The sequence below is a fragment of the Labrus bergylta genome, chromosome 18, assembly GCF_963930695.1.
Source record: "Labrus bergylta chromosome 18, fLabBer1.1, whole genome shotgun sequence".
Lineage (NCBI taxonomy): Eukaryota > Metazoa > Chordata > Actinopteri > Labriformes > Labridae > Labrus > Labrus bergylta.
Window position 1 is genome coordinate 3,006,027 of NC_089212.1, and position 25,783 is coordinate 3,031,809.

The following is a 25,783-nucleotide window of genomic DNA, read 5'->3' on the forward strand; positions in this document are numbered from 1 at the left end:
CAACTAGCTAATGTCAAACAATACAAGACTTCACATTCTTGATTGTTTAAAAAAGTTGTTCTGCTTTTGCTTTTTTATTGCTTTTTTATTTTTATTTTTTTTATTTATTTTTATTTTTTATTTTTTATTTTATTTTTATTTTATTTTTATTTTTATTGCTTTTTTATTGGTAGTTACTTTTTGCACTGGCAGGGCTCACAAGTCACAACCTCAGTTTCAGAGCGCTTCTCACTGGCGCTTATTGTTGATAAATTACAAAAGTTAACTTCTATGTCCTTCGTTGTGTCTGTTTTAGATAGCTCAACAGGCTTAACATTTGCTTTCATTCTGGAATGTATCACCAAGAAAACATGAAAATAATGTGAAGGAATCATGTTTAGCAGAATATATCAGATGCAGCTCTTGACCTGGAAATTGTACCCTCCAAAAGATGAGTCAGATCACTATCTTCTCTGCCATTGTTGTTGACAAAGCTGATAACAGAAGTCCCGCCCTTTCTTGATCCTGATTGGCCAGTGAGGGACAAGTGACATCCTCAAGCGCAGCAGTGTTCCTGAGAGCGCTGTTAGTGAAGCAAAAAAACAAAAAACAGCTGATGTCGGGGGTGGTTTTACGCTCGGGCTGCTTAGAGCTGAAAACACTAAACTGCATTGGTTTTTTAATTGAAAGTTGGCGCTGCCAGCAGAAAACATGTTGTTTGTGGAAAAAGGCCTTTAATGTTCCAGTAATACAGAACAATGGTTTGCTAGCTCACTAGCTACTTAAAATACAGACATTAGCATCTACTTAGTCCTTAAATCTAACCACTGGGCAGAGTTTGTAAGGTTTGTTGAACTTTTAGCATGGATTACCTTAGAACCTGACCTTGTATAAAAATATTTATATCTATCATTTATTGTATGTATTATGACTTATTTCAATAATAATGTGTTAATGTAATAACCATCATTGGGGCAACACAACAGATTCCTCAGTTAGTCCATTTTTGTGGTCAACTTTATTCAACAGTGTTAAATCACAAGTGCTGCCAATCTATCCAGTGAAATCAGTTATATAAATGTCCTTTTTTATTCATTTCCGAAGCGATTTTACGCTAAGACTGTTGGTAGAACTCCCTTTGTAGCATCCATTTACTAGAAAAAGAGCAAGGCACAAATACAGTCAACCAAGGTCATCACTCTATTTGGGAACAAAAATGATGTAGTACTCATTCTCTTAGCAGCAGATCAGCTCTGTTGGATGTTCCCTTCATCCCTAAGCAGAATGCACATGTTCCAACATCACAAACACAGGAAGGGCCTGCTCTGCCACAGCGGCTCAGATTCTATATTTTGTCTGGCTCTCGTACATTCATGCAGGCCATTTGTGTAAGCGATACCCACGTTTCTTTTTCTCATGCACCCACAAGGTTGGCCACAACAACACGGCCTGCAGGCTCCCTTTTTTTTCCCCCAACAGAAAAAAAAAATTGTCATGGCTGAAAAAAAGTATCTCATGTCTGTGTGTGCTGTGGATGGGGGGGGGGGGGGGGGGGGATGTAGGGGGGCGGGCAACAGCTCTGGCATTATATTGCATGAAATATCTTCAGCTGCCTCATCCATGAAACCAAATCCCCTCCTAGGGTGACCATGGTCGCTACTTTCTCACATCTCTGCATAACCCCTCTATTACGTAGTGTGTGTGTTTGTGTGTGGTGGAAGATGATTGATAGTTTTACTGCAGTTAATCACTAAGTATGTGCCAGTTTACTGTATGCCTTAAACTGGATTAGTTTGTATGGAAGGTGCTGCTTCCTTTCTCTTGCAGGACTCAATTTCTCTGTCTGTGTCGGCTCACTCTGACTGCACACTTTGATTCTCTTTTTCACTGTCCACTGTAGACGTAGATTTCCTCTTTTTCCTTTTTTTGTTAATGCACTGCAACTATCTGTGTTTGTTTTGCTGGTTTTCATGGTGTGCACTGCGAAAAAAGCCAGTTTGAGTGGAAAGATACCAACTGAAGAGAAAGTTAACTGTGAATTAAACGCACAGCGGTTAAGATCTTTGGACGTGTTAAGACGGTTTGGAGGATTAGACTGCATGAAATTTAAATTCTGGGTGGAGTTTTGCTTTCCGCAAAGTAGAAGCTGCTCAACTGTCAGGCCTTTACATGCAGTGGTACGGTTTCTCCCTCTATCTTACGCCCACACATACACCGATAAACATGCTTGCTCATTGGACACTGTGCCAAGATTAAGTTAGGCAATTAGCAATGATGAATTACCCTGTGTGAGTGTGAAGCATGGCGGCAGAAAGGTGTAGGCTCGAGATGCTTTGCTTTCACATTCAGTTGTTCTTCAGAGAATCTACTTTTTTTTGTTTCTGCCGTTTGGTTTTGAGTTCTTCTGTTTCAGGGCTGGTATTTCTTTTTTTGGCTTTTGCTTATAGGATTGGATAGCTGAAGAACTACAGGAAGATAGTGGGAATGAAATGCGCTAAATGGTCGCATTTCTGAGTCAAGCCAGTGACCATTGACTTCAGGTTTTTGCCTTTGTTTGTGGGGCACCTGCTCTATCGACTGAGTTTAACCATCACCTGAGGGCTTCTAAATCTAGGAGGAAAAAACATACTCCTATAAGGAGGGCTATTATTTTAAGGCAGAGGTTGTTTGTTTTAGTGTGGGTTTCTCTGCTCTCAGGGTGCACATGTGTGAGCATAGAGTACAAAATATGTGTGATACAATTTGACTCAGTGATATAACCCTCTGCTCTGAACTCTAAAAAAACTAATCAAAGTCAAAATACTTTCTGTTTGTGTTGTATACAACTGCAGCTGATGACAAGAAACATAGCCCAGATAGAGAAGTGATATTTAATAAACTTTTGAATGTATCAGTAAGCTTTCCCCTACTTCACCTTCACCTCTCAACGATGAAAAGTATAATAATGCCTTTTTTTAAACTACATTATTTACCTTCAGTGATAGATTTCAATACATGCTAACTTGCCTCACACTTTCAGCTAGTTCACATTTAGCTACCTCAGCTCGGAGGAAACCTGCTGCTAAGGGTTACAGTTTCAAAAAAAGTTTCATTTTGTAAATTCAAAAACATGTAAGACAATCAGAGCACTATCCATATTGAACCTGTCATTTTCTGAGCTATATTTCTCCCCACCTTGCATCCATCCTTCAATCCAATTAGCACTCTGCCATCTGTTCTGTCTGAGTGATAGAGAAGTGACTGAGGCTGATCTGCTCCGTAGTTTGAGGAAACCTACTCTTCAAAATATGGAAACGCAGATGAAGATTCTGTCTGCAAGTTATAGCATCGTCTATGTTCTCTAAAGTGATTGAGAAAATATATTTAGATAGACAGGAAATAGCTTTAAAACATATACATTGTTAATGATGTGCCAAGTTAAGCATCCAAACTGGAGCTCAACCTTCGACAGCCCTGGTCCAGTTCAACCTCTGAGTTGATGCTGAAAAGCAGCTTCAAAGCAGCTTCAAAGCTTCACTTTTTCATTTAAGCAGGAAACCATTAAACTTGTTCAGTTTTGTCCCTGAACATTCAGAATGGAGACATCACGAAAATGCCCTGTGGCGTTCTTTGCATCCATTTTTATTTTCTGCCATAATCAAGTTATGTATTTTACATATTTTCTCCTTCAATAATTAGAATAACACAAAAAAGATTATGTCAACCCCAAGGTTTTTTAACACCTCCAGTGCTGAAAAATTAAAGTTTCTCTCTATTTTCTGTCAATCTAAATATATTCTCTAGATAAGTGTGGAAACTGTTGTTTCTCGAGTGACCACTTGATGCTGGCTGCAAACGCCCAGGAATCCCCATTAGGTCCCAAATTAAATGCTAATTTAAAAAAAAAAAACGGATACACTCGTCTACAGCCTCGTTCAAAGAATTATTTTATTTCCTAAAGATAATTTCTTCATTTATAAAGCTGCAAAGAGGGTGATTTTTTTTATAACTACTCTTGAATGTTATCCATTAAATGAAAATAAATGTTTTCAGTTTTAATCCAGCATAAATGTTCCTTTATCTGCCAAATATATTAAAAAAACAAACATTATTTGAGTATTTTAACAAACAAAAAAAACACATTTTCTCTTCCTGTTTCAAATGCCTGATGACTCATCCTGCACTCAGAGGGGTTCACTAATTGGCTGACCAATTAAAAAGCTTTGTTGAAGCTAATGGTTTAATTAAGTTCATCCAACGTTATGTCCCGCCTTCTGTCTTCTGATTGGTTCTACTCTTTCAGTCGGATACTCTCCAAGTTCTGTTTCATGGGACCTTTGGCCATAAGAGTTATTCATAAATCTTCATCATTTGGGGAGTGGCTTGGTTGATTGACAGGCGGGAGCGTTGTAGCTGTTAGCCTCATCTCCACCTATGTATGACATTAGACTGACCAAAAGTATAGAGTCAGCATTTACAATATAGCGACTGCCATTGTTGGATTTTAAAATCGCTAATCATAAACCAATGAGTAGAATAATCTTTTATGGCACTGCCAACCTAGCTTATAAAATATGATACAAAATACACGTTTTGGTTATGGAAGAAAGAAAGTTGCAGCCACAGCAGCCACAGGGTTTTTTCTTGTCTCACTGTTCCATTTGTAAAAATATTAAGGACCCAAAACTTTAGTAGTGTACCGATGTTTATGATCTGATGGAAATTGAACACATTTTTCTGCATATCACCTTGAAGAATATTATATATATATATATATAATACATAATATAATTACTCTTGAATATCTTAAAAACTTTCCAAAAATTAACATATGAACGATGTCTTCCATTCCAGAAGATAAAAAAAAACATTATGCAGGCAGTGTGGAGACAGCTTGTGTTTTACAGATTTTCCTGCAGCAGCACAGGGCTTTTTGTTCACACCATGAAATTCCCCCCGGGAGACCCCAGACCTCCATCAGTGTCTTTCCCCGGGAGCTCCCTTCAGGCGCGAGGGGGCAGAGTGCCGCTTCATGTCAGCCCAGAAATGTCACATCACCTTAAAACACACACACACACGCACACACGCACGCACACACACACACACACACACACTCACACACGCACGCGCGCACACACACACACACACACTCACACACGCACGCGCGCACACACACACACACACACACACACACACACGCACGCGCGCACACACACACACACACACACACACACACACACACACACACACACACACACACACAAACACACACACAAATGCCTCCGCCACACACCGCCCTGTGGTTGCGTCCCTGCTCCACAATTTGCTTTGCATCTCCATCGGCTGCCGTGGAGGGCACACGCTCAAACTGAATAAGAGACAAGAGGGTGTCTGGTGTGTGTGTGTGTGTGTGTGTGTGTGTGTGTGTGTGTGTGTGTGTCTAGCTGCGTGCTGTAAATGTATGACTGTTGCTGCTTGTGGAAATTTGGTGTGCGTGATGAAGTGTGTAATGTGTCTGCATATTGCAGCTCAGGCTCACTGGTGGAAGCCTTGAGGCCTTGCCTGACACAGCTTCAGGGCACAGAGAGGAAGGTGATTATCTCATAGCTGCCAGCCATTCAGCTCAGATAAAGACAAAAAGTAACTCCAGCTAACTAGGCGTAAAGATTGTAAAAGTGGAGACACGCACATGAACTCGGATGCCATTGTTTCTATTCTAAAACTTGTAGATGCATTAAAGTAGACTCAAGTACATTTGCACTCCAGTTTTTTTTTTTTTTCAAAATCTCTTTATTAGTTTGCACAGATGATAAGAAAACATACAGTTGGCATAAGAGTCGACATTGTACTGTGGTCATCTTTTGTAAACCCCATTCCTGCCTTCTCCCGCCCATCCCAGTTAACTCTGTACCCACCCACCAAGTCAGGAATCCTATTCCCACTCCGAAGGCAGCCTGTTTTCACAGTAGCCTACCCAGGAGTCTCATTCACACTCATGCATACTAGGACAAGGAGCAAGAAGAGAGAGGAAATAATACATTAATGAAGTAAATGAAGAAAAAACCATTAGAAAAAAATAATTTAAAAAAATAAATATATAAATAAACAAAACAGTGCACTCCGGTTTTGATTGTGCAGGCTTATAGAGCACAAAACGGGTATATTAGTGTGATCATAATCTGGAGCAAGGATATATTTTCCCAACCTCGAGGAGTGTTAAGAACAACTTACAAATTTAAAATTCCCAATCCTGTTTGCCAGATGTTATTCCAGAGAGAATTATACTATACATCTAACACATTAGGTACAATGAGTCATTTTTACTCCAATAAAAACTTCAGATTGAGATGATAGCAAAGGTAATATGTTCATATATTTTAGCTAAAATATATATTTTTCTTGAAAGTGCACTCAAAAAATGTAGGGCCAGCAAATTTCAAGAACTAAAATCTTGATCTGATTCTCGCCTATAAGGTAAAATAAAAATGCCACTAACCTTACCTAACAGCCCTTGAACCCTGTCTTATGCGTGTGCACATTCTTGAAAATCCAAGTGCAAAGATCCTGATCTCAGTAATCTGAGAATATTCCTCTGCGTGTGTGGAAAAATCTCCACAGTGCACAGGCAAACACAATCAAAATGGTATTTGGATATTTCAAAACATGAACAGTAGAGATTTTTTTTTTTTTTTGGGGGGAGCGTGTTTTCCTCGCCTGTCACATGTGCATCTGCACCTTCATTTCAGTATTTGGGATGAGCTCCGCTGCGCTCGTCTGTGTTTGTCTTTGGATTTTTGAAAGCCTGCCTGTGAGCGTCTTTGCTTTTGGAAACGCAGCTTTTGTTGGCAGGTGACGGCCACACACACACACCTGGGCATGTATCTATGCCCAGATGGATGCTTGCGCGGCGGCAGCTGGTGTGACGTCCCCTCAGGACGCTGGAGACGCCAGGGGGGGGGGGGAGAGCTGGACGATCGGTGTCCTGCTCTGTCGTTCTTATAAGGAACTTCAGCTGGGTGGCAGCTGCAGTCTGCTGGCAGTAAGAAAAAAAAATACACCTTTTAAAATAACAGGACAACTGGCAAGGATGCTGCATTTCCCCAAAGTGTTAATTGAGTATCTATCTATCTATCTACCTATGTATCTATGTATGTATGTATGTATGTATGTATGTATGTATGTATCTATCTATCTATCTATCTATCTATCTATCTATCTATCTATCTATCTCCTTCATGTGTATGGCTCCCTGTGTGCACCTCATGTCTCGTTCACAGTGCCAACACCTCATTAGTACAATATGCAAATGAACTGGCGCCAGGCCAGAGGGTCACAGCACAAACTGGAGACGGAATAATAGCCCAATGGAGCATCTTTGTGTGTAAGTGTGTCTTTGTGTGTGTGTGTGTGTGTGTGTGTGTGTGTGTGTGTGTGTGTGTGTGTGTGTGTCCTTAAATTCCTGCCTGGATTCATGTGTGTGTTGATGTACCTGTCCGTGTGTGTCCGAGCTCATGCTGAGCAGACCGGGCGCATATGTGTGTGTTTGTGTGCTGAAATGGGTCAGTCTACGCCTACTGTTCATTTAGTGCACACACAGCTTCACAATAACCATGTCCAGTGTCCACACAAGCTCTGGTTTTGTGTCAAAGTAGAAATCTCTACCCGTTTTCATTGTAAAATGTCTGTGCTGAACAACAGTTTCTGTCAGATTCTGACGCTATCCTTTCCGGTACAAATAACAAAACACTTCACCAGACACAAGGCGGCTGTATCTGATTTATTTCTTGGTTTTGGAATTAGAAACCCTACCTGGAGGTGAGAGAAGCAGATGGAAGCAGAGGCAAACTCAATCAGTCTATGAACAAAAAGTGTCAAATATACTCCAGAATTGCCCTTTGGTATGATCAGGAGATTAACAGACTGGAGGCTAAGTTACCCATGAACAAATCAAAACCAAAGGTTGCAGTGAGTCATTTAAGAAATAGGATATGACAGAGATCCACTCGGGCCAGTGTCTCACCTGTGAGCGACATCAGCTCTGTGTGAAATGTCAGTTTGGGGGCTGCGTAACGACATGATGAGCATGTATGATTGAGGTTAAATCTCCCACACACTGAGGTCTATGTCGTACAAAAGTACATTTAATTAAATGAAACACAATGGAGCAATTTGGCACAGTGCCAGCCAGGCAAAGCGTCATCGCAACTTCTTTGTAAAAAAAATGTAAGTGCCAACATCTGCTTAAAGAGCATCGACAGAATAAGTGACTCACTGAGCGCAGGAGAAGGTGAGTCACTTATTCACCTGCCATAAATGTTTAAATTGTAATATCACAGCATGAGAAATTAAAGCGTCAGTGTAGCTACTGAAGAAATAAACACATAATCTTTGACTCCTATAGATAACATTATATACTGTTGAACAACTTTAACAAATTTGCACTCAACCACAGTATTCATGTTTTTACAGCAGTCTAACGTCTGACAGGTTAGTGAAGAACCACAGAAATTATATCAAACCAGTGTCAAAAAGTGTCCATGGTGGGATGGGTTTATCCCAATAAGGTGAAACATTGATTCCAATCCAGTCAATTAAGTTAATTAAGATAAAATGTCTATCTTGTGATTGTATCTGGTTTAAATTGGGAGGGCTGCTGTATCCTGTAACAACATTTCTTTTTAAATTTAGGCTATTTTTTACAATGTGACTGTAAGGTTAGCAACCATCTTTTTGTAATTGTTTTTCTAATTTGCTTTTGCTTATAATGCCTTCTTCCTGCAACATGTCTAAAAGGTTAGCTAAGGGGTTCAGAGTAATTTTAATACAAAAATTACAAAATAGGGTTTGGTTAAATCAAGTTATTATTTTTTTTTAGAAAAACTCAGTGTAGCTTTGACCTGATCAGGAGTCTTAAGCCTTTTACAGATTGTGAATCTGCATCAGAACCATAACGAAGCTGTCATCACACCTTTCTACTTACACATTAAATCTGCAATGATGCAATATTTGTCCCCCAGTGTGTGGTTTCACATTGTATGACGGCATTGGGGATGTATAACATTACATACATTACTTCCGGTTACACATTGCCAACCTCTTCCCCCCATCTCTGTCACTACCCCCGATGGCAGGTCAGAGGCGCAATGACTTTGCCCCACCATTACGCCTCAGTGCCCGAGGCTGTGAACCCACTGACAGTGAACAGACACGGTTGAAAATTTGCCCCCAATTCATTTTTTATGGCACTCATCCGATTTGCTGCTCATGCATGATGGGATACCTGGTGATGCAAACCAAGCTGGCAGCGTCGCTTTTTAACAACTTTTCTCCTTTATTAAGTCAAAATCCTCCATACAAAGAAAACGGTGGTTTACCGTAAAATTACTGGTTTGTTTGAAATTACCCCTTCTGTGAATTCAAGACAACGAGTGACCAGTCAAATTTCAGTGGGCACACACTTATCCGGAGTTTTAACAGGTTATGTGGAAGCACCATTAGTAACCAGTACAAAGATTGTTATGGCGTGCAGTGACTTTTAGTATGACCTTTAACCTCCTGTTTAGTGTAAGCAGAGAAGAGGTACTGACTGTTAAAATAACTGCTCCTGTTATGAATATTACATCTAAATAAATCTAGTAGAAAAGAGATCTTTAAGATGCATGTAAAGAGATATTTTGAATTCCCCCACCACCTTAAATCACAAAAGCCAAGGTGTATGAATTATTTTTGGTAGTTAAGAGCACTTCTGATGTCTGAACCAAATGTCTGAGACTCCTCAGCCATGCACATGCATGCACACTCACTCACACACTCACTTTTGTTTCAGATAGTTCTGTTTAATTGGTTTGTCTCCAAACCAATCACTGTTCACTCATTTTAAAGTCACCATTTCTGTTCATCTTTCTCAGTGTTGTTTTCCATTTCTGAGTTTCCTTGTTGCCTCTGTTCACCTGTTTATTTTGTCCATTCGTAAAGCCCAGCCATTATTTCTCCCCCCAGGCGAGAGACGACGATGGCCTCGGTGGGAAATTACCCCAGCACAGCTTTACTCAGGACACGCCCAGGCTTGTCTTCAAGACAAACAGCGATGTGCTTGTAAGGACCATAACCATTTAACACCAGATAGAGTTTAAGCTTGATGGCTAATGCACAAAAATGTTTTGCTGTTGTTCTTGTTTAAGTGTATAATTTTCTCATCATTGCTTCCTGACATGTCAACAGACTGGTTCATATTTTGGCTTCACTGTAAAAGCAGATATTAACCATTAGAGAGGGTAGAGCCCAAAGATAAGAGACGGAGGAGAAATAACATTATAACACATTTGAGGACATTTAAGTTTGAGCGTTTCAACTTTTTTCATGCATTATCATTTGATTTGCTCATTTTCATTATACATTCTAATTCAATGACTTGTGACCCGGGATTTGTTGAATAATGCAAAAAAATCTCCAGAATTAAAGTGGGTATATCATTATAGCAATAATAACACAGGTATTTTTAAACTAAATCTTGTACATTTACATATTAATGTTTTAGTTCATCATGAAGCATTTTCATATCTCTTACTTTGGGAAATGTTGTCTACAAAAAGTATGATGAATGCTTCATAACTACAAACCAAAAAGACCATGAGCACTCACCATGCAATTTCTATTTTGAAAGGAAAAGGGAACATTTTGTCAACTATCCTAACATTTTAATGTCATTCTGTATGTCAACATTCATTGTTATTATATGCTTTCTACCAGCCAACACCCTGGCCCTGCACAATTGGCTCCAAAATGTATGATTAAATATTCACACACAGATTACAGACAAATATCCTGGAACCTCTGCCCTTCCATGACTGTGTGTTTTCAGAGAACATTAGCGGCTATACAAATGGTAGACAGAACTATATTTATGTTGGTGTAGGTGAATGCCATTTTTAACAAACGAGTCCTCATGTGTATTTTTACCACAACCTGTCCAACTGTCCGACTGCTCCTGTCTTGCAACATAGGAATGATTCAATAGGAGAAGAAAAGACTAAAGCCATTAAAGACCAGAAGCTTTTAGCACATACAGAATATCATTTTATTTGCATTCTTGTTAAGAGGTAGATGAGAAGATAGATGCTGTTTGCATGTGCACACTTGCTCAGTGTATCTAAATCAGCCTACCAGAACCTTGTCTGTTTAACCCGTACAAAGTTTAAACATGATAATCTTTGTCTTCTCTATGAGTTTTCCGGACACAAGTGAAGAATCCAGGAGAAAAAAAAGTTCAACAAGTAATCCCCCCTAAAAACCCCTGCATGTTGTTTTTATACTCTAGTGTTTGCACGGGTTAAACAAATGCGATCTGAAGTGTCTTCACTGAATCAAGAGGTGCTGGAAAGCAGGTTTTCATAACATTAGGAAAGTCTAGTTTGCTTCATTGTCTTTCCAGTCAGTTCCATTTGAGGGATGTTATGTGAGGCCAACAAATAAGCTAGCAAACTGCAGGCTCTAGCAGCATATTGTATTCAGAGCCTTATTTGCCTAATTGTCAAAGTTTTGACTTTAATAAAATTGGAAACAAACATCTCGGTCTACATGCCAACAGAGATATTTTTATCTCACTGAGGTCTGTTGCACAATCCTCCTGGTCTATCATCAATCTTACATGGAGTTACTTAACTAACAGTGACTGTGTGCTCTGAAATATAGTGCTATTTATGTTCACCTGGTCAAGTGAGAATGGCCTTTCTATGTCACATCTATAATGACTGAGGATGTGATGGCTGGTATTGATTAATGCAGTCTTACAGGGAGTGTTTTTTTTTAAGCTACATTTTAAACTTTTCTTTCTAAATTCATATTTTTCATGAAGAGCTCAATGACACAAAGCAGCTAAAAAAAACACATAAGACTATAAGACTATAAGGATGGACAAGGCACTTCAACCTGCAGCTGTTGTACAAAGATGAAGCCAAAATACCCCTCCGATAAAATTGCAAATATCAGGTCAGTACAGTCCACAGCAGTGAACTCAATGACTCTTGTGTTAGTGTTTGTTACATTTCCTCCATTACACTGCTAGTCCGGTGCACACAGTGAGCCGCTTTTCACAATAGAGCCGCATTTCTTCAATAGAGCTGCCAATCAAGACTTTTTATACCTTTTTCCAATAACTACTTAAAGAAAAAAACCGATGATTTTAATACAGATTGGCAGTATGATAACTATTACAATGACGATGGGTTTGAGAAATGAATTATTATTTGACAGGAATTTTGATTTATAGATTGTCCCATCTGTTAAGATAGAAGAGGCGGGACCTAAACTGCAGCCAGTCAGCTCAAAGTCTTTTGGCTTCACTTCAGGCACGTTATTGCGTTGTCCATTCTTCATACAGGCTTTGATGTGACTAAATTATGTTCATACCTATCAGGTAGTTAAACCCCTCATGATCGATTTTTCATTAAATGGGGCCACTACAAATAGATATTTTAGCTAATCACGGTAACAAGTCCACATGTAGCAGATGGTCTCTAAGGACTGCCAAAGTTTGATTTTCTTGTGTAAACTTTGGTGTACACTTTATTCTGTTTTCTTTCCCAATGAACCAGATGCTTAAAGATCCCTGTGTCTTGCTAAATCCAACACTTTTTGGACTGAATCCAAAATAGAAAAAGCACAGTGACTTCATCATATCACTCATAGACTTGAATTGGACTCTTAATGCTGCAGATTGGTTGGAGTAAGAGATGACTGAACCAAAAAACCAAGAGACTGTCTCGCTTCAAGCACTGCGGTTCACTTTCAGGGGCTTAATCCTTGTGTTTTGAACTCAGTGATTAAACTCGCAATCTGAGAAGTGTCAAAAGAATTGCATTTCAACCTTAACAGGAAGACATACAAGCTGCACTTTTACTGCTTAAACTTCTTCACTCTCCAAACCCCTTCATCCTACATGCAAAACCACTTCAGGCACTGTCTGAAACCCTCCAGCCTCTTAACCCTCTGCAACCTCCTCCTCTTCTTCGTGCTCTTCATTATCTGAATCCTCCACAGTGTTCTGCAATGGCTTTCACATCTGCAACCTCCTCCTCTTCTTCGTGCTCTTCATTATCTGAATCCTCCACATTGTTCTGCAATGGATTTCACATCTACAACCTCTCCCTCTTCTTTACTGCCTTCACACTTCTCTGCAACCTGTTGGTCCTCATCCTACTTCTTCACCTCTGTTTCTGTTCCTAAATATTTCTGTTCATTCCCTAAAAACGTCCCCTGATCATCATCATCGCCTAACTTGTTAATGTAATGTAAATTACACATTACTAACTTTTGGTAGTTCTTGGGATCCTTTAGTGTCACTACCCCTTAGTGGGATCGGAGGGTAAAGGAGGAAGAAAACAATGCCCGCTGAGATGATCGCACTCGTTTGGAAGCACAATAATTGCTGTAATGCAAACTGCTCCGCCGATGCTGGTTCGTTGGCCACGACGGAAATAAATGACCATAATTACATTCAACTGCAAACATCTGTGTATAGAGTGGAGAGAGAGGGAGAGAAGCACAACTCCATTAGCGTAATGCACAGTGAAATTTCACTCAGTGCAGAAAGTCGTTAAGTGCTCTCCATCTGTCTTTCTGAGTCGAGGAAAAAATGTTCAGCACATTTATTATTTAGAATATCCTACCATATCCTACCGTTATCAAGCTTAACTTGCGAGAGCACCTTTTTGACTTTTACTCAGTCATGGCTCATTGAGTTAGCAAGGACTAAATGGGGGGATAAAACAAGTCGAATTCAAGGGACCGATATCTGAGCACCATCAGCGTACTGGTTAAGCAAGTCGAGTCTCTGATCAGTTCTCGCTGGGGTTACTTTTGTCCTCAATTCGCTTGGCCTGTGCTCTTTCCATCTGTTAGCTTTAAAAAATGTCTTCTGAATTGCATTATGATTAAAAACTTTCTTCAATTGCAGAAGTACAATCCATCTTTTAAAACTTTTGGAAGATTCTTCTGTTAGATCCAAACCAAATTGTACCAGACAATCTGATGTAAAACACATAATCTACACTTAAGAACATGATGTTTTACACATGTTAAAACTGCAGGACAGCAGTTTGAATTTAAGTCCACTGCCAGTGCATCTGATGCGAGTCCACTTTCTTTCAGTTGCTGCCAAACTGGATCCTGCCATGTTGCTATGCTGTTTGAAAAAGGAGTTTATCCACCTTCCGGTTGCATCCCTCAACTTATTAACATTCAGCTTGGGGGCTTAAGGGTCTGTGTGATGGATGGATGCCGTTGAGGGGTCTGACAACTGATTAATGCCTTAATTATCTCCAGCGAGGACCTGCCACTCCTCCTGGAGCTGACAGAGTGAGCTGTGTGTGGCCTGACGAGTAACGCCGTGTTCAGGGCTCGCCCACTGCTATCTGCTCTACCAGGGTCACATTCATTTTCCTCCTAAAGGAGAATGTGCACGTTTTGTGCTGAAAAGGTGTATAACTATGATGAAACAGTACAGCAGGGTCTCTTGGGATCATGGCCGCTGCAGCGAGGTAGAAGACAACTTTTCAATTTACCCTCTATGTGGTTGGTTCTAGTGCTTGTTTGCTCTCTGCAAACTGAACTGCTGCTGCCTTTTGGCATAACATATGATGAAAAAATATAGCTTCAAACTGAACTAGCAATTTCAATCATGTTATGATAAATTAAATTATTTGCTTTTAATATTCTTTACAAATCCCAGTGTGACCCTGTGATCCTGCAGATCTAATTCAGCAATGCGTAAAGAAAAATAACTGATTTGGACTTGTGTAAAGGAAACCTGTTACCAAAGCATTTAAGAGGATGGATGCTGCTGCACACATCTTAAAGTCTCAACAAAGTTATTCTCACATGATTGGATATCAATTAACATTATTACTGGAAAATAACAGTCAAAATGAAGAGAATTCATAAACTACTACCATTGTAAGAGCTGATGTTTGTATGCTCACTTAACAGTCAAGTGAGGTCTGAGAGGTATTGAGAGATTATTTGGTATAACCAGTTATGGTAGAATTTTGTGATTTTGTTTTTATGGCAATTTATAATTTATTAGGATGTCCATGTGTCCAAATATCTAGACCTCTTTTATACAGTCTCTACTTGTAATCTTTTCATGCAAAATCAACAACAATGCAGTGTTAGTTGTCCCCGTTGCATCACATTCTGGTCTCTCTAAATTGCCAACCCGATGAATACAAAGCTGCTGTTTTCAACATTATTAAGTGCATTTGAATTGTCTTTTTCCCCAGTAAATGCATTGTTAATACTTCAATTACTACATGCAGAAATGGAAGGACTTAGATGGGTTGTAAAATGTTCTTTTTCATGCACTTAGACATTAAGTGTGGGAGGCCTTTTGAGGGAATAATCTTTTTGTCCTGTTGAGATTGGGGAGTCTGACGGGGATCTGTAGTTAAATCAGACAGAGATTGTCTTTATTGCCAACAGAAGGTGTAGATGGGTATTCCCTGTAAGAGACAAAGTCACTTGAATAACACTAAGCAGCAATATGTCATCAGATACACATTTACCTCTTAGTAAGGAAAACACATTAATATAGGCAAACCAACATCACATATTCAAATGAAAATTCACACAGACACACATTTAAAAAAAACTTAAAGTCAGGTGTCAGCTCTCGACAGATCTTTAAAAGTATCTAGAAACAGCATCAGTTTCCTTTAAAAACATAGACGTGTTTATATCCAGATGGTTTGTAGGATGAGCTTCTGTTTACCAGGGTACTTCAGAGGAGATTGTGGTAGTACTTAATCAAAAACAAATTAGAAGTGTTTTGTATGCAGCGTGACAGGTGCTGATGCAATGTGTGTACTGTGTGTGTTTGTGTTGCAGGTGTGTGACTGGTGCAAACATATTCGCCACACTAAGGAGTACCTGGACTTCGGCGCTGGCGAGAGGAGGCTGCAGTTCTGCAGTGCCAAATGCCTGAACCAATACAAGATGGACATTTTCTACAAGGAGACACAGGCTGCACTACCTGGAGGGCTGTGTAACCCAGCACATGGGGCAGGTGGGGAGGGGAAGCTGGAGTGCAGTGGAGGGGTACAGCTGCTCACTCCTGAATCCTGGGGAACTTCGTTGACGGACCTCCGACGTACAGCTCCCTCACCAGGGGGCCCATCCATGAACTCCACTTTGGCTCCTTCTACTTCTTCTGCCACATCGCCCTTAGACACGACTGCTGTCTGCTCCCCATCCTCTTCCTCCTCAGCCAAGATCCCTACGCCTAGACCTCACGAGAGCCCCACCCTTCCCCCACCACATGTTCCCTCTTTGCACCCACCCGTTGGGGTTCCCCCTGGTAGCCCTCCCATGGTGATGACACCCCGGGGACCAATGCCCCTGCCTCTGTTCATGGAGCATCAAATGATGCAGCAGATGCGTCCACCTTATCTTCGCCAGTCCGGCCACCCTGGCCATCCTGGAGGGCCCAATAGCCCCCTGTCAAACCCTATGATCCCTGGTATCGGTCCTCCACCTCAACAAAGAAACATTGGTCCAGCATCAAGCCCTATGCATAGGCCCCTGCTGTCTCCACATGTCCACCCCTCAAATAATCCAAACCCTGGTATGATGCCTCCCCATCCCGGTTTCCCCATGCCAGGCCTTCACCCTTTCCCCCCAGTTAACATGATGCCCAATGGACGCATTCCAGTGCCCCCAATGATGAACTTAGGCATGCCATCCCTGGCCCCTTTGGTACCCCCACCAACACTCTTGGTACCATATCCCGTCATTGTACCCCTCCCGGTCCCAATACCTATTCCAATCCCAATCCCCTATAACTCTAAGAGTTTCAGGGACCAGCCAATGAACAGTGGCCCCGTCCATGTTGCTCCAGAGTCCGCTGAAGCTTCAGCTCCTGGGCCCCACTCTCCGGGTTCGTCTGGCGAAAGAGGGGAGCAGAAATTAGATTCAGCTGGAGCAGGGCATCTCTCTCCTGTGCGCTTAGAGAGAAGCAGGTCAGGGTTGGTGGACTTAACTGTGAAGGCAGAGGACAATTCAGGCAACCTGTGTCTAAACAGTGGCACCGGCATGTTGGATGGGGTGATTGATCTCACTGTTGGTCAGAGGTCTTGCCAACACCAGGTAATTCAGAGGATGCTACCTGGGGTCCAGGTCAAAGTAGAAGCAGAGGCTGAATCAAGATCTCCACCAGCTGCTGGGCTTGGAAGGGAAGGGAAATTTAGTCAGGATGGGGTGGAAGACGGGCTTATACAGGGCCTCCTTAGTTCTATAGAGCTGGAAGGGGCAGCACAACCAAAAACACTGGAATCATTAGGCCCACCCTCCAGCAATGGCAGCCCTTCTTGCAATGCTGATCATCCAATGAGCCAGCTTAACTCCAGTTTTACCCCACCACCCTTACCCAGCACCACACGGACCCTTACCCAACCCCCGCCACAGCTTCAAACTAACCCTGCTGCCCCTTGTAATGTCATAGTCAATGGTACTGGATGGCATTCGCTTCTTACTCCTGCCTTTGAGTCCTGCCCTGACCGAAGAGAAGACAGCTTTGCAGGGGACAGAGAGGCAGAGAAGCAGCCGGCCAACGGTGAGTTAGAACGTGAGGCACTGAAAGAGAACAATTGCTTGGTTGGAGACTGGGAGCCTGGGAAGCGTGGCCCGGTGCAAGACGAGATGGTGGATACAGTGGAGGGTAAACCCGACTCTGACTCCAACTTGGAGGAGGGTGAGCACGCCTATTCCCTGCCGCTGCTCTCTACTGGAGGCTGTGTGGTCATACAGCCTGTGCCAAAGCCTGGCGCCGACAAGACAGCCATCCTGTCCTGCTCCATCAGTGCCCCTTTATCATCAGCCGGGAGCCCCGAGCTGGAGCCGCCGTTAAAAAGGAGGTGTCTGCGAATCCGCAATCAAAATAAATGAGGTGCGTTTCACTCAGTGTGCTCCCACAAACACTTTTAAGCAGTTGCACTCACTTGTATGTATTTAAGAAAAGATTTATACCAATTAATTCAGTGACATTTAGTAATTCACAGTGGGGTACCCATCAAATAATCAGCAAGGTTTGATGATTTAAATGTCTTTCAGTCCCCAGATTGAACTTTTTGGAATAATCTCTGTTACCTCCAAAATATGTTTGAACAAGTTGTTCAGTATTCCATCCTCAGTCTTTTTATCTTAACATTTTAAACTCTACCTTCAGGGTTTTTTAATGATTATATATGATTAGTCCAATTGCATATCATTGTTTTAAAATGTCACAATTAGCCACATCACCTTAACAGAGTTTATAGTGAGATGCATAATTCAAGGGAAGATGCAGAGTTCCCTCATTCAGACAGTACAGAAGAGGTCAAACGCGCATTCACTGAAAGGTAGACTGGCAAGGCCCCAACTAAAACCCCCCATGACAGACAATGTTCATGTGATGTTTCACTTTGATGTTTGTTGTAACAGGGAGGAGCTCTGGAGAAACCTTAGTGGGGGGTTAGGGGAAAAGATGTAAACATTAATTCTACAATTCTACAATTCACTTAGCAGACGCTTATCCAAAGCGACGTACATCAGAGAGTAAGAACAACACAAGCAAGGATCTAGAAAAAAGGGAACAATGTCAGTAAGAGCAAACGATCAACTTTGAGTCTGATTGGACACACAGGTGCTGACAGGAAGTGATCAGAGGCAAAGCACAACATTGAGGGCAGTTCTTGAGAGCTCTAATCAGTATAGAAACCATCTTATAAGTCATCGTTATCAAACAAAAACAATCGTCATTACCATCATCAATAATATGGAGACCATCATCATTAAGTTAGTAGGTATTCATGAAAGAGCTGGGTCTTTAGCTTTTTCTTAAAGGTAAAGAGGGAGTCATAAATTACATTTTTTATATTATGTAGTTTTTCATACATCCAGGGATTCCACTTATTTTTCAATCTTCATTGGGTTTCTCACGTTTCACAGGAAGATAACGTGTTGCTTTACTTTCACTGGCAGATCACAGCAATGAGCTTTAGAATGGAACTGGGAAGTCTTTCATGTCAATTGATTTATTCAACACCTTAATTGCAAATCTAATGATGCACTCCTCAAGCTGTTAATTTAATGAAATTGTAATCAAGAGCAATTGAAGGCCAATTCAAGTTGTGGTAACACGAGGCGAGCGCTCTGAATCAGAGTAATTAATAATGACAAAAGATGGAAATCAAGACCTGTGCACCGTTAGTACTGCTCAGATCACCCTAGCAGCTGAAATGACTCACAGGAGTGATGGAGAAATGTATGTGAATAGAAAAATACTCAAAGATACACATTTTTGATTACTGATAGCAGAAACATATTTTAGCTGCATCTCACCTTTTCCCCATGTTTGCAAAATCACAAGTCATTCATAATAAATTAACTAAAACATCATGTAAAATTTATGCCACCAGAGAAGCAGATGCTGAATATTTCATTCTTTATTTGCCCAAAAGTGTCCTCAAGCTGATCCAGACTGCATGCACAAAAGAGAATTTACAAAGAAATAGAGAATTAGCTTTTTCTACAATTTCATTCTCTGTGTATTTACACCAAGACTGTTATTGTGCCGTTCTTGCATGAGACCTATTGCTTCCAAATAAACACCTCATAGTCTCTCTCTTACCTTTGAACAATAATTGGAACTGCTAGGCTGTAGGGATGTCAGGATGCACTACAATATAATATGTTCTAGATACTAGGTTCATAATATGATATTTTTGAAAACATGAGATTGAGGTCCAATTATGAATAAATATAAATATTTTAATTAAATTTAAACTGTTACGACTCGACACAAGGGTGAACCATAACATAAACAACAAAATGCAAAACATCACTTACTCTTTATTTCTCTTCATAAAGCGTAGACATCCTTTTAAAAGTTATTCATGAAGTTGTTTAATTACCAATAAAACAATGCATCATTTTCTTTATAAAAAGTCATTTTTGTATCTTTTATTTATTAAAAAACACAAATAAAATAAAAAAATCCCACCTCCCACCTCTTCACTCCTCCCTGATTATTTCACATGCAGAAATTTGAGGAGGGATAATATAATATCTTAAACCCCTTAGTTGGAGCCTTCAGATGGATGCTGGGGTGATGGTGGGGCTGAACGCAAGAGCACAAACTGGTGCAGGTCAGAGCTGGCAATAAGAGAGCAGAGGGAGAGACCCTTAAATAGACCGCCAATTGGTGTCGTGTTGAATAATGACGCATGTCATGGGTAAAATCAGTGCAGCTTGAGTTGTCTGCCTAAACTAGCGCCCACATTGCCCCCATGTACAGTATGGCACAAATAGGGAAAATGCCTTTAAATAAACAGATGCAGCCTATATTTCTGACAATGAGGTCCAGAAGACACTGAATTTTCAGTGTCTTCAATCAACTTTATGTCGCCAAATATAAGTTTCCATTCACATTCTTTAAAATGTGGGTCATTTCAACTGGCTCTAACAGTGAAATCATCACCCCAAACAATTAAAACACCAATGCAAGCAGTAATCTCTAGGGGTTTCAAATCCCTTTCCCAGCATATGTTATTTTTGTGTTTTGGTGTCTCTAGCTTTGCAATGTGGCGCTTGTGTTTTACAAGCTGCATCATGTTGGAAGGGCTATTTGTGTTATTCATCCGTTCCCTACAATATTTGCACATTGCTTTTGTCTTGTCCATTAACCAACGTTCTTGCCTCTACCATCCCACTTTGAAACAAAACCGGTCTAAACCTCAGATTCCTAATTTTCTTCCACTATGTTTGTGTGTGTGTGTGTGTGTGTGTGTGTGTGTGTGTGTGTGTGTGTGTGTGTGTGTGTGTGTGTTATTCAGCTACTAATGTCAAACAACAGAAGACAAAGGCTGATAGGGCCCTCTGCTGGTTAAATAAGTAGAATTGCAATTTATATTTTTGTCCAATCGATTGAAATTGTCCATATTTGTATTGAGTTTTGATTGTACTGCGAGGTACGGTTACATCCCTGCATCAGTTTGACCTCAACAGAAACATGTTTGGTAAAGCCTGCTTCACCCAATGACTCAGTCTAATTGTCTTCCCACTCTGTTCCACAGATGGACGCTCTGAGGACCACAGTGCCATCAACAACACTCACTTGTCCACCCCACACCTCTCAATCCCAGCCTCCAAAACTTCTTTACCAAGCATGTGCACATACACTCACACACACACACACACACACACACACACACACACACACACACACACACACACACACACACACACACACAAACCAACATTTTTCTGGTTCTCACTCATCGTCCAGTCTACCAGCACCACAAATCGCCTTTGATGACTGATGAGAGTCCAGAATAACGTGTTATGTGTCATCATAGAGTGGACAGGACTCATTTTGACACTCGGATAGACTGAACTTCTACAGACTTGATGTCATGGCCAGCAGGATCACAAAACTTCTGAAATGTATATTCCTGCAACAGGAGGACTTTACCCCCACTGCTTCACTCCCCATTTAGAGACCTTCAGCCCACAGTGGCTCCTAAACCTTAAACCGCACTCCCCTATCAAAGCGAGAGTATTGTCTTTTATTATGGAATGCACTATAGGGTCTGCTGGGACAGGAGCCCCAGAAAAAGAGATTTCCATCCCTTAAATGCTCCCGGTTCTGTCCAACCTGATGCCTCACCACAGGTTCAAAATCTCTGCTCGAGTAAGTGTCGTTTTTTTTTTTTAACACAACTTGTCACAAAGGCATAGAAGGGTGTCCCAACGCATAGATTTCAGAGCCAATGAGATGACAAAAAAATAGCAGAAAGTCTTTTGACAGCTTGTCCACAATCAGCAAAACAGTGTTCCTTCTAACCTAACACAAAGTGTTCTGGGTGATTGTGATGTGTGGAAGCTAAAAAAAAAGCACAAGTATAAAAACCTAAAATGCAATGTGACGATTTAAAGAGGTTATTACAATCACAGGAAGGGAAACAGTCCTTCTTTAAGATGAGAATTAATCCATCTGATTCAACTAACTGGAGGATAAATTATGAACCTTCACCAGCAAGAAATGATGTGTGGGTGGACTCTTGCAATCTCTGCCATTTTTCTGTGGCATTGATTTGTTTGCTCTTAAACTTTACTAATTTGAATATATATTGTTACACAAGAATAAGACAGAGTTTTCATGATAATCATTCCTACTATAAACACTTTCATACCCTTGTGAGCACCACCCGATAGCTTAAAACAGTGGGACATGCAGGTAACAGTTACAGGGCTCTTTGCTGTTTCAGAACATTTCATGGCATGGCAGTGTAGACGCTCTGCCAACCTGCAGACGGTACTGGCTCCCGCAGGCTAGTTCTTAATCTTTTCTATTATACATTACGAGTGATGTTCCTGTAATGGGTTAGTTTTAGAGTCACTGCACTGAATTTAGAGGGGCAGAGGGAAGCCAGCAGTTTCATAAATAATTCTTCTGGGACCTGGAGGGAAACTGCTGAAGTAACACAGCAGAAATATTTCTTGAGTAAACACACCGACGACAAACTCATTTTGAAAATAATTTGAGACATATTAAAAACATTGCTTTATTCTTGTCCACGACCTGCCATGTTGCTTCTTTTTTTGCCATTTTTAATTTGATTTAAGCCAAATTTTAAGCATTTGTTGTCCTTGATTCATGTCATACTCTATGTACAGACTCTTTGGGTTGCTGTCACCCATACAATTAGATCTGATCCAGTTACACATCTCAAGCCAACTTCAGTCTAGTTTACCCTCCTATAACGGAGGGGGATTTGTGTACTAGTGAGAGACAAGGTATTATCATATGCCAAAGGCCTCTGGTGTGTTGAAACAAAACATGTCACCTAGTTTTCAGGGGAAATGGGAATTAAAACTGGAGATTTGAGCAGATAATTTATAGTTGCCAAAATAACTAGCACTTATTTTTTTTTTAAAGGAAGGAAGATGCGGGAGAATACAAGTGGGTGTCAAAAGCAGTATTACTGTAACTGTTGTCTCTTTTAATGGTTTATAAAGTCCATACAGCCCTTTGATGTGTCACCTTGCAGACAAACTGAAAATACAACCTTGGATTAAATAGATAACGTAGGACCAGATGTGTACCAATCCTACCTTTCTATTTACCCTTCAGCTTTTGTTTCATTTCATTCTCTCAAGGTGAAATATTGTGTAATTATTCCTTCATCATTCTCTTTGTCCAAACAAGGCCCCAGCATTTATTCATACCAATATCTGCATGTCACAACCATACTTAAGAGTACACTTTAACACACAACACACACTAAATCTGTCTACCTGTGTTTGAAGCCGGGTCAAGCAGAGAGCCCAGTTGAAGTTACAGAGTGTTGACTCACAGTAAGCAGTGTGAAACTCTATCTGTTGACTGTTAGTCAGGCATTTAGGCTCAGCTTGCTGCTTGCCAAGGCCCAGCTTTGGTGTCAACTAAAGCATTTCCTTGCCCTCCGTTTTATTTCTCTCCAAGCAAAGGCAGTGAAAACGGTCTTTGTAAGGATGCTTATTTTGGTCTTGGTTGCCTTTCTTTCTGCCTCACATATGTACATAATTAGACATATTCCTTCCTGCAGTCTGATTTACAGACTATAACTGAAGAAAAGAAATTAAGGAATAATATTCCACCCTGAAGTGTCCCTCTTGAGCGTTTCATTGCCTCAGCAAGAATATTGCTTTTGAAAGAACCGAAAGCCATGTTGGTGTATCATGAAAACATAGTAGCTTTGTAGTTTTACACTGGTAGTGTGTAGTGTAGGGCTTGTTCAAAACTCGGACCAGCATCCAGCCAAGAGCAGGATTTTAGAGGCCCCATGCCCTCCAAAAAACACTCCCAAACAAGTTGACCAGAGACCCATAATAGTCTCTTCAAATCGTAAATTATTACTTGAATTTCTCACATTTTATTTATTCAGGTAACTGTTCAGTAACACTTTCTATAAATTGCATTTCTTATTAAACTTTAAAAAAAGTCCCCACTGTGTGTAAGTTTCCAGGATGTAAAGTCCCCCCAGAGTGCAAAAACATACAGAGGACATGACTTCTTCAATGGTAGCTACAAACCTGTAAAAATCCTGAGCCAATGGTATAACACGATATCATTTCCTATTTGTAAGTCCAGCACCATGTAGTCAAAGAGTGGACGAATTCTCAGCGAGAGGAAAATAGTTTTCAGAATGAATTATCACACAATCTGGTTCATTTGCTTTTGTTTTTCTCAAGCTACCACCTTAGCATACACTGCACCAAGCTAACGAGGCAGCTAGCATCTTCTTCTAAACTGGGAGACTGACCTTGTAAAGGAAAAGAAGGGTGTCAGTGCTGTTATCATATGACATGTAGACTGATAAATGTTTGTCCTGCTAGCAGCGGAGACGAGTGATGGCAGTGTTGGCAGATTGCCTTTGAATGTACTGAATACATTCATGTCATCCAGAGGATAAGCCCTTTTCTAAGTCGGCCTCTATCAGGTTTCCTCTAGCACCAACCATAGAACTATATGACCTTTGTACAAAATATATTCAAAGCAGAAGCTGAGAAGATTTAAGTTTATGAAATAGCGAGTAAAATTAAAGACTTTTAATCAGTGAAGCTGCAGCTAGCAGACGGTTAGCTTATAGCCTAGCTTGAGACTGAAACTCTGAGGAAGCTACTCTGGTTCCATCTAAAGGTTTAAACAATTATTATTCTATCAGTACCTAAGTATAAAGCTCACTTATAGCTCATTTGGGCTAAGCTAAGCTATGCTAACCAGCTGATGGTTGTAGCTTTAAAAAGGAGTGATGCTGTTACCTTAAAATAAAATACATTTTTCCTTCAATTTCTCACCCAAAAGAATGCTATTTATTTGCCAACATATTTCTGACCTTTCTTTTGTAAGGCTAAATTTACAATTTTATTCCCTATTGCTGATCTCCTCCCCATCATTTTACTAGCGCTCTGATTCTGTGTTTATGAGTTTATGTTTGTTGAAGCACAAACCAAAATCTTTGCTTTCTCTTTTGCTTGACACCCACATTCAGACACACACACACACACACACACACACACACACACACACACATACATTAAAAAAACGAGATGCACGTTATGTTGACTTCTAATCTGCACCATGTTGGGAAGGCATTGCACACAATATACTTCTCATGTCTGAGACTGGACAAATGGGAGCCTCACTCTAAATGTGGAAATCCTGGACTGCTGTTTCACTTGTGGTGATGACAAACAGACTTGTGACAAATCTCCAGCATTCCTTTTTTGATGATGGACTACAGGCCGGGTCAACAGCCTGAAATTATGCAATGACAACTAACTTCAATCCTAATATGGACAATTTGGTCCACAGACAAAATAAAACATGACTTCCTGTTACTTTTCAAAAACAACAGAGAAGTTGCCTTAACTCTTGCTTGTATAATCTCTACAGTTAAGACAATGACGCTCGCTTGTAAAGAAGACTCTCCCTTCTTTGTACAAAATGAAATATACCAGAAACAACAACTTTGTTATCTTGCTAGTGTCAATGTATAGATGATCAGCTTTTTTCTGTAACTTGTATGGACTGTCACATTTTTGCTAAGAAGAAACCTTCCTCCCAAATCCCTCGTTCCTCAACTTCAAATCTGTTCAACGTTTTAACTTGTGGTGGACTGTCAATCTTTTTTGTGTACATTTTATAGTATTATTTATTGTTGACAAGTTTTGCATTTGCAAATGAAAAAAAAAAGAAGGTGATTTGGCCAGAGCATTCTAGTCCGATGCAGACGCCCAGTGAACAGTGAAA

General features: G+C 40.5%; 1 protein-coding gene across 5 annotated transcripts in view; it reads left to right on the forward strand.

Annotated features, from left to right (window-relative positions):
- The window catches only part of sobpa (sine oculis binding protein homolog (Drosophila) a), a 48,385-nt gene extending 23,321 nt beyond the window's left edge, over positions 1 to 25,064 (forward strand). For 3 of the 5 annotated variants that reach the window (XM_065966435.1, XM_065966432.1, XM_065966433.1), the window contains 3 exons: positions 9,958 to 10,053; positions 15,841 to 17,896; positions 21,063 to 25,064. In XM_065966435.1, the coding sequence (XP_065822507.1) occupies positions 9,958 to 10,053; positions 15,841 to 17,895 (2,151 nt within the window). In that variant the 3' untranslated portion in view covers position 17,896; positions 21,063 to 25,064. The remainder of the gene's footprint in view (positions 1 to 9,957; positions 10,054 to 15,840; positions 17,897 to 21,062) is intronic. The other 2 variants (XM_065966434.1, XM_029279188.2) reach the window with 1 other exon arrangement.
- The last annotated feature ends 719 nt before the right edge of the window (positions 25,065 to 25,783 follow it).